The 13,726-nt window shown below is 44.4% G+C and overlaps 1 protein-coding gene across 1 annotated transcript; it reads left to right on the forward strand.

Moving 5' to 3' along the window:
* The first annotated feature begins 3,838 nt into the window (after positions 1–3,838).
* Positions 3,839–13,244, forward strand: LSM5 (LSM5 homolog, U6 small nuclear RNA and mRNA degradation associated). The gene is made up of 5 exons (XM_056857738.1): positions 3,839–3,906; positions 6,852–6,947; positions 8,445–8,472; positions 10,744–10,816; positions 13,033–13,244. Exons 1-5 carry the CDS (start codon positions 3,861–3,863, stop codon positions 13,063–13,065), a joined length of 276 nt encoding a protein of 91 aa, XP_056713716.1. The 5' UTR covers positions 3,839–3,860; the 3' UTR covers positions 13,066–13,244.
* The last annotated feature ends 482 nt before the right edge of the window (positions 13,245–13,726 follow it).

Here is a 13,726-nt window from a genome sequence, read left to right on the forward strand (position 1 = left end):
GAAGGAGGCCGCCCCGGCAGCAGCGGCAGGAGACTCGCCTCGAGCCCGCCGGGGCCGCCCTTCCGCGCTCCAGATCCCAGCCCGCCGCTGCCCGTCGGAGGATCGGCGGCCGGGCCGGCACCGCGCATGCGCCCAGGGGCCGCGCAGCCGCAGTGGCGCCGGCTGAAGCCGGCCGCGGCCCTCGCTGTGGGCACGGCTGCCCGCTGGAGCCCGGCTCGGGGATGACGCCTTGGGGGTGCGGAGGCGGCTGGGCTGAGGGAAGGGGGGACCCCGGGCGAAAGAAGCGGCGAAGGGTGGGCGTTGGAGGAGGAGAGAAGCTGTTGAGGGGCCGGGGGAGGGGGGAAGGGAGGGAAACCGGGGCCGCGGGTGAAGAAAGACGTTGGGAGCGCTTGTAAACAACGGGGTGTTGACAGAAAGCGAGCGGTCGCCTTACCCCCGTTGCCTCGGGGCGGTTCCTCCTGGCAACCGCTCGCCAACGCTCTATTCTTAAAGGCATACCCCTACCCAAACGCCCGAGCAAGATTCAAGCCAGCGCTCTATTCTTAAAGGCATACCCCTACCCAAACGCCCGAGCAAGATTCAAGCCAGCGCTCTATTCTTAAAGGCATACCCCTCCCCAAACGCCCGAGCAAGGTGCAAAGCAAATATTTCTTCTTCCCTGGGGCTCCCTGCCCCAGGAGGTGGGGATGGCTGCCAACTTGGGAGGCTTTTTAGAGGGGAGTGGGCGTGCTCATGGAGGAGAGTGTGAGGTTCTTCAGCTGCCCTCAGCAGTCCCAATTAAGCCACTTGCTCAGGCAGGTAAATCAGAAGCAGGTAAACGTTTATCGAGGAGCATGTAGGTATACAGCAGTGATGGCGAACCTTTTAGAGACCGAGTGCCCAAACTGCAACCCAAAATCCACTTATTCATTGTAAAGTGCCAACACGGCAATTTAACCTGAATACTGAGGTTTTAGTTTAGAAAAAACAACACATACATTCACATCTTTTGCCTTAAAAGAAAAACACAATAAGAGAGCTTTCAATGATACAAACAACTTTTTATTGAAAGGTAAAAGTTTGCATTTGCCATGCTTTTGAACAATTAATGTTTGTTCAAAGCCCCTCAGCTGGGCGGAGGGGAGTCCAGGGAAGGGGGGGGCTTTGAACTGCTCCGCGCAGCTGGGCGGTGGACAGTCCAGGGAAGGGCAGGCAGCGCGGAGCAGTTCTGGGTGGCGGGGAGTCCAGGGAAGGCAGACGCGAGGGCTGCTCAACTTACCCGCGCGTGCCCACAGAGAGGGCTCGGCGTGCCAAGTCCGGCACGCGTGCCATAGGTTCGCCAACACAGGTATACAGCATGAGCAATCCACAAAGTCAAAGCTGCTAATGGCGACCAAAATTGCAAAGCATAACTTTAAGCATTAACGCCATCCCAGGTGCAAAGCGAAGCGGCCTAGGAATCAAAAGATAAAAGCAGTGCCTGGTAGGAAGCAGGGGAGTAAGCCAGCCGTAATACTGTGAGGCCTGCTAGGGGCTCAAGGTCGGAGCAGGGAGGGAGGATGGGAGAGTGGGCTGCTTGAACAGTTCAGGGAAACGAAACCCAAAAGAAACAATCGAACAGCAATGGGCCTAACTCATGTCAAGAGCCTGCCTGACGGCTTGACATCACACACAGAAACAAACCCACATGATACACGTGAACAGACATAAGCATGATTAACGGCACAACACGCCACTTGAGCAAAGTCAGGGAAAACGTCAGTCAGGAGCAAAGTCAGGGAAAACTTCAGTCAGGACCCTGACAGAGAAGGCTATTCATGGCTACTAGTCAAAACGAATGCTAGTCGTGATGCATCCCTACCCTCTCCAGGATCAGAAGAGCATGCCTATTATATTAGGTGCTTTGGAACGCAGGCAGGATGGTGCTGCGGCAGTCGTCTTGGTTGGGGGCTTCCTAGAGGCACCTCGTTGGCTGCTGTGTGGACAGACAGCTCAGTGCCGGATTTACATGTAAGCTAAACAAGCTATAGCTGAGGGCCCCCCCAAAAAAATTAAAAGGAAAAAAACCCTGGATGTACATTTCCAAAATATAAGATAAAAAACAAAATAAAACCTACATACAGCAACAGTGTTTTGTGTTGTGTAGGCTCCTCTGATGTAAGTAATGGGCCCCGCCTACTAGCCTGCGTAAATATTATTGTTGACAAAGGACAGCTGGACATATAAAGGGCCCCATTACCTTCAATAGCTTAGGGCCTCATCAAACCTAAATCCGGCCCTGAGAGTGATGGACTTCATGGGCCTGGGCCTGATCTAGCATGGTCTTTCTTATGTTCTTAAGAAGTTAGGCCTGGTGGTCGACCGAGAAGGAGCTGTGAAATACATGGATATGGCTGCCTCGATGGTGTGGGTGCGTGACGGCAGGCATCTCCTCCAGTGCCTGTGTGTTTCTGAAAGTCTGTGCCCGTAAAATAATGTAAGAGCCCAGGGACACCTTAGAAGGTGGTGAAATTTTATTCCAACGGAAGCATACTCCCCACACATTTGTCGGCATTCTAATCTGGTGGAAAAGCCTCCCGAATGAGATCAGGGCTCTGCGGGGCTTTAAGGCATTCTGCCAGGCTTATGATTGAAGACAGCTACACTTTTCTATCAGTGCAGTCCTCCCTACCCCCCACCCCCTTTCTTTGACATCTTTATTCAGTCATTCACTAGGTGGGGAGACTTACTGCACATAGGCCCTGCAATGGCGTATACAACTGAGGAGTGCCATCTTTGCACTTACGCAGTTTTTATTCTTTTAGTGATTTGTTGTTTTCAGGGCTGGATTTTACTGGTATATAATGTTTAGATGTATTTTAACAGTTTAATAGATTTATATTTTATTGTAAGCTGCTCTGAGCCCGGCTTTGCTGGGAAGAGCGGGATTTAAGAGCAATGAATAAAACAAAATAAATAAAAACCTGATAGACAGCAACCTGTGCATGCTTACTCAGAAGCGAGCCCCCCTATATTTTTTTAATTTTTTATTTTCTTATTAAGTCACATACAATTTCAATATTGTCATCTTGAGTTACATAAAATAAACAATCTCAAACTAATCAGCCTAATCAGTATTGACTTTTTCTGACTTCCCCTCTCCACTCCTGTATCAAATTAATATCCATATAATCCGCTGTATTTGTTTTTTAATTCATTATAATTCATTGTATCATTTCAATAAACTACATATTATCATCCTATATACTTTAATTGTTAAATTCTTCATCCTTTCAACATTAATCAATTGAATTAGATTAAATCATAGCCTTTAACATTTCCCACATTTAATTCGTTTTCACAATGTGTTATCCGTGCCTCCCATTCTCTCACATATTCTTCATTGTCTTTTTGATTTACTAAAGCAGTAAGTTTAGCCATTTCTGCTAGTTCAAACATTTTATTTATCTAGTCAGCGAGCCCCACTATATTCAACGGTGTTTATGCCCAGGGAAATATGCAGAGGACTGCACTCGCAGTCCACGTGTGCTTTTCCAGAACATGTTTCCTCACGACCACCAGCCCCTTTTCCAATGCCAGAGGTGATCACCACTAGTTGAGAAACGTTTTGTTCGAGCTTAGTCACGAGTTCATTTCATTTTACAAATTAAACATTGGCCGGGGGGGGGGGGGAATACACCTGCTAAGCTAGCTCTCTCCTTTTCCTAGCGCTTGCAGTTCGATTGCTCGTTCATCGATTGGTCGAGTCTGCTCGGCCCAAGACCGCCCAGTCGCTCGTGAATGGGAGAACAGGCCGCTCCCGCGTTTCCTTTGCTACCGGTAGTCTCGCGGGAAGAGCGATAAGAGCCGGGCAGGATCGACTGCTCAGGCCTTTCTGCAAAATGGCCGCCAACCCAACCACAAACCCCTCTCAGCTCCTGCCGCTTGGTAACCGACGCCGCGGTCGCGCCGGGAAGAGCGAAGCGGGGAGGGCCCGTTAGGATAGGGCGGGAACTCGGGAGGGTGGGTGGAGAAGCTGAGCCGTTTAGCCTCGTCGGCTTTTCAGAGTGTGGCATTTGGGTGTGCCATATGGACCCGGGTTGGTTCGTTCAGACGCTCGTGTACACTGCTCGATAACCCAATCGCCCAGTAGACTGGGGTGGGTATCTGTGGCGGCGCTGTATTTCTTTATATATATATATATATATATATATATATATATATATATATATATATATATATGTATATATGTATATATGTGTATATGTGTATGTATATGTATATGTATGTATATATGTATATGTATATGTATATATGTATGTATATGTGTGTATGTGTGTGTATATATATATATATATATTCTTTTTTTCCCTTTCTTTCCTTCTGTATCCCATTTATTATTAAAAATAGATCTATAAATAGATCTATAAATAGATCTATATCTATATCTATAAATATTTTATTGATTTTTAATAATAAATGGGATACAGAAGGAAAGAAAGTCAAGGGAATAAGAAAAAAAGAAAAGAAAAATAGATAAATACATAGATATTGTGCAGCATTAATATATCTAGTACTGCCCCCTTATAGAGTGTCATAATACAGTAACTTGTTAACTAATTGGGTTTGATCTCAAGTATGAATCTGCTGAGTCTTACAAGGTTTTATTGTTATTTTTTGGTTTTAATGTAGTCATAGAAGGATTTCCATTTGTCTCTATTTTGTTTTTGAGCCTCTTTCTGTAGTGTTTCAGTTAATTGTGCCATTGTTATATATTCGTATGCTTTATCAGTCCAGGTCTCGACTTGTGGTATTTATTTGTTTTCCATAGAGATGCTAAAACTACCCTTGCAGCTGTAATTAAATATTTTAACATATCTTGTTGGTCCTTGTCGATGTTATCTGGGGTTTTATTCAATAGATATAGTTTGGGATCATATATTATCTTTTGGTCGAGAATGCCTTCTACGTTCTTATGTATTTTCTTCCAAAATTTCTGGACTGATTTACAGCGGCGCTGCATTTCTGAACACCCGTTTTAAAGAAACTCGCCTTGCAAGTGGAAAGCTAGCCCTAAGGGGAAACATCCTTTCTTCTGGATGCGCTCGCTTTTTTTTAAAGGAGTATTCAAAAACGTATTGAAAAACTTACATGCAATCTAGAATGTATTCGAAAACTTACATGCAATCTAGAATGTATTCAAACACTTACATGCAATCTAGAATGCAAAAACGTATTCACTTACATGCAATCTAGAATGGGAGCATCCAACTGTTGCCTTAGCACTTCTTGACTTTATTCTGCTGTATAATTAACAGCGCAGCGGAAGGCGCTGGTAGGATTTACTGTGGTACTTTACTCAGACTACAGATGAGCTAAAGAACTCCACGGTGTTCTCACACATTTTTTAAAAAATCCCCTGCAAGTAGAAAACTAGAAGAAAGGGCTTAACTCTTTGTTTGTTGTGCTTGTTTTCGTTTTTTAAGGGGTTCTTAATGTAGAGAAAAATTGAAAAATGTGATTTCTTCACTTGCAGTCCAAATTTTACTCCCCTGCTATGCTGAATGTGTGGGCTGTCTTAACTGAAAATTGTGTATGTTTGAGGTCACATAAAACAGGGACCCTCTGTCTGGCCAGGTTGTATATTCTGCTTTCCAAACAATGGTTTGGATCTAGCTAGCTCTTCTGCTGGTGGAAAAGGAAAGAGATGTTCTCTTTGACAGTCCAGGAAAGGCAACACTGAGAATTATTGGACTTCTGTGTACAAAAGCCAAAAGAGGTGGAGCATAGAGGGGAACTGATTCAGTGAAAAAGATGGTTGTACCCTACCCTTCTGTTCTGGAGGTACAGGTTTTTGTTGCATGGACCGATCCCTCACAAGTAACAGGGCTTTGCAATGAAGTTGGGGCTGTACTCAAATAGTTGTCCTGGGCTGTCAAAAGGCAGGGATGTCATTGACATATAAAGAATCTTCGTGTTCTGTTGCTTTTATTTTCCCTTCTTATAATGGGAATTGTGCTTTGCTCCTGTGTTTCAATTTGGTAGTATTGGCAAAGGCCGCTAGTTTCTATTGGTAACAAATGAAGGTGGTGGGAAAAGAAAAAATATGCATGACCATGTTATTGGTGCTGTTGGCAAAAATGCAGAGAACCATAACAGTGCACACATACAGTTGTACTCTTAAGATGTTATTCCTATCAAGACAAAAATGGGATTTGATAGAAAAGCAAGGGCGAATTCCTTATTTTCTAAAGTGCATTACATCTATTCACCTTGCATATTTCTCTCTGTAGATTGTTTTTTGCAATTCCTTAGCATTTTACTGCCTTTCAACTGTTGTGAGTCACGAAGGCTAATTTCACACATTTCTGCATGGAATTCTCTTACACAGTGGAGACTGACCACGTAGACCAGGCTTGTCCAACCTGCGGGCCACATATGGCCCAAGACAACTATGAATGTGGCCCAATGCAAAACCATAAACTTACTTAAAACATTATGTTAGTGTTATGTTAGTGTATTTTATGTGTGGCCCAAGACAATTCTTCCAATGTGATCCAGGGAAGCCAAAAGATTGGACACCCCTGAGGTAGACGGTAACTCCTAAGATATTTTAGCTGCATGTTTAGAGTGTTGTGTGAAAAAGTGCTGAAGCAGTCGTGAAGCTTGTAACGCAGAAGTGAAACCAGAGGTTATTTTTTTAAAAAAAACATCTGCTATGTTTGACCCAAGGCTATTAGAAAATGTAACCAGATATAGGAGATTTTGGATTAAAGTCACATTGAAGTTTTTGAGTTCTGCTAACCCTTCAAATGTTTTTAGGCTACCTTGTAAAAGATGTATGTTTAAAACTGTAGTATCTGCTATTAAACCAATATTTTTCTCATTGGCAGAGCTTGTGGACAAGTGTATTGGATCACGCATTCATATCGTGATGAAAAGTGACAAAGAAATTGTCGGCACCCTCCTTGGTTTCGATGATTTTGTCAGTATCCTTTAAAAGGAGTGTTTGAAGCTTTTGCCAGCCTGTTTTGAAACAAAATCTGCATTTGGTGGTAAAGAGTTTGTGTTGATTATTTGAACAGGGTGAGGTTTAACTCTTATAGCTGGTTCATGTGCTTCTTGGCTATGTGACTCTGAGAATGTGCATGTGTCCTTTGGGCTTACATGGAGCTCCCATTTATATTAATTGGCACTTCTGCATGGGTATGGTATCCTTTTATTTACAAAATTTGAACCCCACATTAGGTGGTACATCAAGGCCACCAAGATGATTAACGCATTAAAAATATGTATATAATGTTTCTTGAAAACCATTAAAATCAAACAAAAACTTACTAAAATCAAGCTAAAATACACATACAAAAACATAAAACCAATTTACACAGGGCATGAAGGAAGAGAGCTGGATGAAACAAACAAAAAAAGTCTTTACCTGTTGTTAGAAGATGGCAACAGAAAGGGGCAGACGAATCTTCTGCAGAGAGGGCCAGAGTTTTGGTGCCATGTCTGAGAATGCCGATGTGGCCACCCGTCTAATTTCAGAAGGCGGGGGCACCCAAAGTAGGGCCTCAGATGATGACCATAGCAGTCTGGTAGGTTTATAAAGGAGTTGGCAGCCCTTCAGATATGCTTGTCCCAAGCCATGTAGGACTTCAAATTTCAATGCCAGCACCTTGAATTGTGCCCGGAAGGAAATAGGGAGCCAGTGCAAATGGTCCAAGACTCTAGGGATATGGTTCCTATGATCCACCCCAGTCAACATCTTGACAGCAGCATTCTACACTAGTTGGAGTTTCCAAATACTTTTTAAGGGCAGCCCCCAAGTAGTCTAATCTAACCAGGCAGTAATCCAATCTAACCAGGGAATGTACCACTGTGGCCAGATCTTTTCTGCCTAGGAAAGGCTGCAGCTGGCTACCCAGTTGAAGCTGGTAAAAGACGCTCCTGGCCACAGCTGCCACCTATTTATCCAGCAGTAGGCCTGGGTCCAAGTGCACCCCCAACCTACAGACCTGTTCCTTCAAGGGGAGTGCACCCTCATCAGAACATGTGACAGCTCAGTTGCTGGAACAGCAGAAAGTTGGAAACTGTACATTAGTCCCAAGCAGTACAGCAGCTTGGAAGCTAGACAACGGCTCTATTTGATGTTTATTCTGCCCTTTCTCTGAGGAGCTTGGTACATGCCCCCCCATTTTGCTAATTAAAACCTGTGAGGTGGGGTAGGCTAAGAGGAGGAGTGTGAGAGGAAGGCCTGTCCTTGGGTCCCCAGTGAGTTTCACAGTAGTGGGGTTTGAACTTGGGTCTCCCCAAGCATAGTCCAGTATGATAAACCACACCTGGACATTTCCTAGGGGCCACAGAACATATTAACAGGGCCCGCATCTTGCTCTTGTACCATGTTAGCCCTTCAACAACCTCTGAAACTGGACAAATGCTAATCAGTACTCTTATAATCATTGTTTTTCCTTGACACCAAACTCTAGATATGGTACTAGAAGATGTTACAGAGTTGTAAGTATCGCTGCTTGAGGTTTTCTACCTAAACAGATTCATGGCTATTTAGTTGTACCAACATTTGTCCTTACTTTTGTTCTCTCTGCTAGCTTGCCTCAGTTTGCATGTATTTGCTTTGCATGTAACAACAACAATCGACCTGTATTGGCATATACTCAGAGATATGACATAAGCAGTACACAAAATTCACTGTCCATACATTTTTGATTTAAATATGGTTTAGACTTCAGTCCTTATATTGACAACATCCATCTAAAATTCCGCCATCTTTAAGTGACTTCAGAAATAGTTTCATTCAACAAAAACCGGCATACTGAGAATTCTTGGCTAGATTTCATTTTATCAATCAAGGGTAGAATTGTTTTTTTTATGAGGACTGTCGTGCTGCTTTGCATGTAGAAGTTCCCAAATTCAATCTCCAGCTAAAAAGGTAATGTATTAGGTGGTGTGAGAGACCACCTGAGTAGACTACTTACCAGCACTGCCAGTAGTGCAACTTGGTACGAGGCAGCTTCCTATATTCACTTGTAAATAAGGCTACTACATTAGGTACTTCTTCTGGGATTATTCCGGAAGGTGTGTCTGCCTTCTGCCCTGTTCACACTGGTTTCAGAAAAGGGACACATAATGCTGATTTCTCCTCCCAGCAGAATTGTCTTTGAAGTTACTTGGGGTATTCCAGAATAGTTTTTGGCAATTCTGCCTATAGTGTTAATAGCCATATTTTCTGTGTGGTTCGTTAGATTACGTGGGAAGCGCTGCTGCAGTTGTCGCCAACACTGGGTGGTGCAGGTGTGGAAAGCAGCCATGCTATTGATTCAACATGTAGTGTCTTAAGGCTCTTACATTTTCAAGAATTATTTGGGAAGCCACTGTATCATTAAATTAACATAAGAGCTGACACTGATCCCCTGCACCTGCCCAGTGTGAACAGAACAGGTTGTAGAACTTTAAGGACTAAAAGTGCACTTACTCAATTGAAGCAGTTCTTTTTGAGATCATCGCCTCAGGCATGGCATGCGCAGGGGGGGAAGTGATTACAGATCCACAAAGAGGGAATTCTGGAGTTTAGGAGTTAGGTGGATTCTTACAGAAAGATAAGAACAGATGAGAGAACCCATAGAAAGGATCAGATGCCACCGGTTAAAAAGACTGGTGGAATCAGTAGAGCAAATTTTGAACCTGATGTTTACAAACAAGTCTGTTTAGCTTGGGGTTGTTTAGCTTGGAAAGAAGGCGGTTAAGAGGAGACGTGATTGAGGTCTGTAAAATTACACATGGTATGGAGAGAGTAAACAGGGAGAAGCTTTTCTCCCTCTCTCATAATTGACGCGAGAGCTGGCGGATTGTGCCAACGTCCAGGAATGACCACCAGAACCACTAGAGCTTATAGAAATGCAGTTGTTTATTTACAGTGCTAAATATCCATTCTATCTACCATATCTCCCGACACAGACTCATGGAGTCTAACACTTATATACATAATGCCACCACCAGGCATCAATTAGTAGTTCAGGCTGAGTCACCCTACAGGTGCAACACATCACCTCAGCCTCTGGCCTCAACTGGTTCTGGCCAGTGTAATCAGGCCTCCTAGGGGCTTTCCAGGCCATGACATCAGCCCAGGTTGACAGTTAGATCCACTACATCTAACTCTGCCTGCCACAGCTAATATGACAGCCTTGCATATTCCAGCAATAATACCAGAATGCGGAGTCATCTGCTGAAGTTGGAGCATGAGAGATTCAACAGATGAAAGGAAGTATTTCTTCACACAACACATAGTTAAATTGTGGAACTCCCTGCCCCAGGATCTGGTGATGGCTGCCAACTTGGAAGTCTTTAAGAGGGGAGTGGACATGTTCATGGAGGAGAAGGCAATCCATGGTTATTAATCAAAACGAATCCTAGTCATGATGCATACTCATTCTCTCTAGTATCAGAGGAGCTGATTATAATAGGTTCTTTGGAACACAGGCAGGATGCTGCTGCAGTCATCTTGTTTGTGAGCTTCCTAGAGGCACCTGGTTGGCCACTGTGTGGAAAGACTGCGAGACCTGGTGGGTCTTGGTCTGATTCAGCATGGCATTTCCTATGTTCTTATGTTCTTAAGTCCTGCTAATTTAAGTGGAATTTACTTTTATATAAAACTATTTGAGAGCACAGCCTTTATTCAGTATGAAAGTTTTGAATGAAAACTGCTGCTGACGGCCTTGATTGTTTTCATCTACACCTCTGACTTTGAAATATTTCCTGACTATTCTACAGTGAGATCACACCTGAAGGAAGAAGAATCACAAAGTTAGATCAGATTTTGCTAAATGGCAACAACATAACAATGGTAAGTGTGCTTTCTTGCGTGCTGTTTTTTCCTTTAAATTCCTGCTGACTGGCTCAGACTGGAAGCTTGCTTAACTATGAGAGAAGCAGTGTTTTCACACCCAGTACATAAATTGTGATCAGAATGTGCAAATGGGACACCCAACAAAATACTGCAGATTGTTTTTATGTGAGTTGAGGATGGCTACAGAGACAAATGGTCCTGCATCTCCACCCATTCTTGGGCTTGAGAAAGTGCAGCTGCTGGTGCAGTCCAGCATCTAACCTTGAGGTTGTCTGCAAGCATAGGCCTCTTACTACTTTTCCAACTACCCTCAGGGTTTAAAGAGCAATGGCTGCTGGGACTGCCTCAGCAGCTACGTTCTAACACCCAAGAATGGCTGCAAAGCTGAGAGAACTCATAAGGAAGAGAAAAACCCTGCTCCTTCCGTCTACTTGCCCTCCCATTTTTTTTTCTTCCTGTCTCTTCCCCTGCCTACAGTTTCTTCTTTTTCTCTCCCCTCTTCTTCCCACTGCACTTCTCTTTGCATTGTGGGGTGCCATTTCAGAGTGCTGTGGCAAACAAAAATTGTCATCCAAGCCCCCCCCCCCCGTACCATTTGAACGTGTGCATACAGTATTTTTTTTTACTCTGATCTCATCCTGTCAGATCTTGGAAGCTAAGCAGGGTTGACCCTGATTAGATTTGGATTGGAGACCACCAAGGAAGTCCAGGGTAGCAATGCAGAGGCAGGCAATGGCAAACCACCTCTGAACGTTTCTTTCAAAACCCTACAGGGTCACCATAAGTCGGCTGCGACATGAAGGCATTTTCTACCACCACCACCATTGTGTCTTTATGGTTCTGCGTTTTTAACCTGCAACTCTTCAGGGTTTTCTCCTGTCCCTATGTACCCACTATATCAGGGATGGGAAACCTCAGGCCCGGGGGCCGTATGCGGCCCCTGAGGACATTTTTTGTGGCCCTCGGGAGCTCCTGGGCCCCACCGTGGAGGCGCGGTATAGGACGGCCCTCCCTGAGGGTGTTCCTGGGGCCATGGCTTGCAGGGGTGCTGCAGCTCCCTTTGGATCTCCTCTCGCCGACTGACGGCTGTTGGTTGGCAAAAGGAGGGGGAGGGACGCTTCCCCCAAGGTTGCCCCCTATAGCCACAGCGTGCAGGAACACCGGGGCACACTGTAAGCCCCTCTTGCTGCCTGTCGGCTGTTGAGAAGCGAGGGGGGAGGGAAGAGGCTCGCAGCTCCCGGTGGCAGAGCATGCGTGCAGGAGCCGATCGGGCTTCAGGGGGCCTTTTGTGGATTCTGGGGCGGGGAGGGCATGGAGCCTGGGGCCAGGTCGTGTGGGGCCGGCGGGTGTGTGTGTCTCTCCCTCACTTTCTGTCTCCTTCTTTGTCTGTCTCCTTCCATCCTTTCTTTCTCCCCCTCTATCCATTTCTTTCTCCCCCTCTCCCTTTTCCTCTTTCTCTGTTTTCCTTCCTTCCTTCCTTGCCGATCAACCGCGGGCTGCACCTCCCTGGCGCCTCGTTTGCTCGGGGCCCACCGCTGGCTGCCCTCCCGCCTGGGAGGGGGGGAGGACCGGGGGAGCCTTCCAGGCCTTCTCTGCGTGGCCTCCCCTGGGGTTGCCAGCCTCCAGGTGATGGCCGGAGCCTCTCCCCTCCCCCCGGGAGATCTACACCTGGTATGGCCCCCGAATGATGTTATAAATGTGCAAATGGCCCTTGGCAGGAAAAAGGTTCCCCACCCCTGCACTATATGAATATTTAAGTTTGTACCCTGGGGCCAAGTTCAGAGTTAGGCAGTCAAATGTTAAATGTCCTCCTGCTTGCTGTTTGGGAAAAAAAAGCACTGTATAAATGGAAGAAATCAAATAGCACTATCACATTTTAAAATTCCTAATAGAATGCCCTAAGAAGATTCCCTTGTGGGAAAGTGTTGTACTTTGAACAAATATGTAATTGTGTCTCTGTTAGCATTTATTAACAATGAGTATAAATGTCCTGACAAATATATAAAAGGGGGATAAAGGTTCTTCTGATGTAATTTATTATTTTTAGCAGTTGCCTCATTTTTCAAATCAAAAATTCACTGGGCATGTTTCTATGTAATTCCATCTTTTAGGCGTAGAAATGGTTGAAATAACCTTTTGTCAATGAAATGCTTACATTCTTTATCTTTTCATATGACACAGACATCTCTTTCTTTTTTTTTCATCCTTTATAGTTGGTTCCTGGAGGAGAAGGACCAGAAGTGTAAATACATTCATTTTCCTCTTGGTGAACTTAAATATTCTGCAGGAATATTTTCAGGAAACAATGGTGTTTTTGTTTTTACATTTAAGGTTGATATTTGAATATAAGTAAGACTTTCCATTTCAGGGAAAATGCATCTTTAATGATGACTTTGTAAGTTGAAATCATGACTTTGTTGTAAAGCAAAATCTTCTGTTCAGAGTTTTGGAATAAAGATTTTTTTTATGTTACCGAAGCTGTGAAAACCACTCTGTTTATGTAGTTAATATATGTGATTATGAATTTTGAGCACTGCTTCAACCTGTTTAGAATTGATATAAATATCACTTTTAAACTGTTGGACTGCTTAGCTGCATTTCCCTTGGAGAACGTGTGTTTTTTCATCCCGTAGATCTCTCTTTGCTCTTGTCCTCTTTAGTACTAGAGATAAATCATTCTTTTCATTACGCTTTGCTTACTGAAGTCTCTTTGTATAGCCTCTCCACTTTTGTGTTACTAACTGACCCTACCATTTGCTGTTTGCCAAATGCAGAAGAAATATACAACATCTGAAGAAATATACAGAAGCAGGGAAACTGAGATTAGAAAGTAGGAGAAAATCCTTCCCCCCTACCCACTGGGCCCAGATTTCTCTCTTCTTGCTCCACCCCTTCCCTCAGCCCTAT

Source organism: Euleptes europaea, chromosome 11 (assembly GCF_029931775.1).
Source record: "Euleptes europaea isolate rEulEur1 chromosome 11, rEulEur1.hap1, whole genome shotgun sequence".
Taxonomy (NCBI): domain Eukaryota; kingdom Metazoa; phylum Chordata; class Lepidosauria; order Squamata; family Sphaerodactylidae; genus Euleptes; species Euleptes europaea.

What these genes read in the sequence shown, in the direction of transcription:
- LSM5 (XM_056857738.1), top strand. Translation starts at nt 3,861, where the DNA reads ATGGCCGCCAACCCAACCACAAACCCCTCTCAGCTCCTGCCGCTTG. An exon ending in CTCTCAGCTCCTGCCGCTTG is followed by an intron (nt 3,907 to 6,851) that starts GTAACCGACGCC and finishes TCTCATTGGCAG; the next exon opens with AGCTTGTGGACAAGTGTATT. An exon ending in ATGGCAACAACATAACAATG is followed by an intron (nt 10,817 to 13,032) that starts GTAAGTGTGCTT and finishes CATCCTTTATAG; the next exon opens with TTGGTTCCTGGAGGAGAAGG.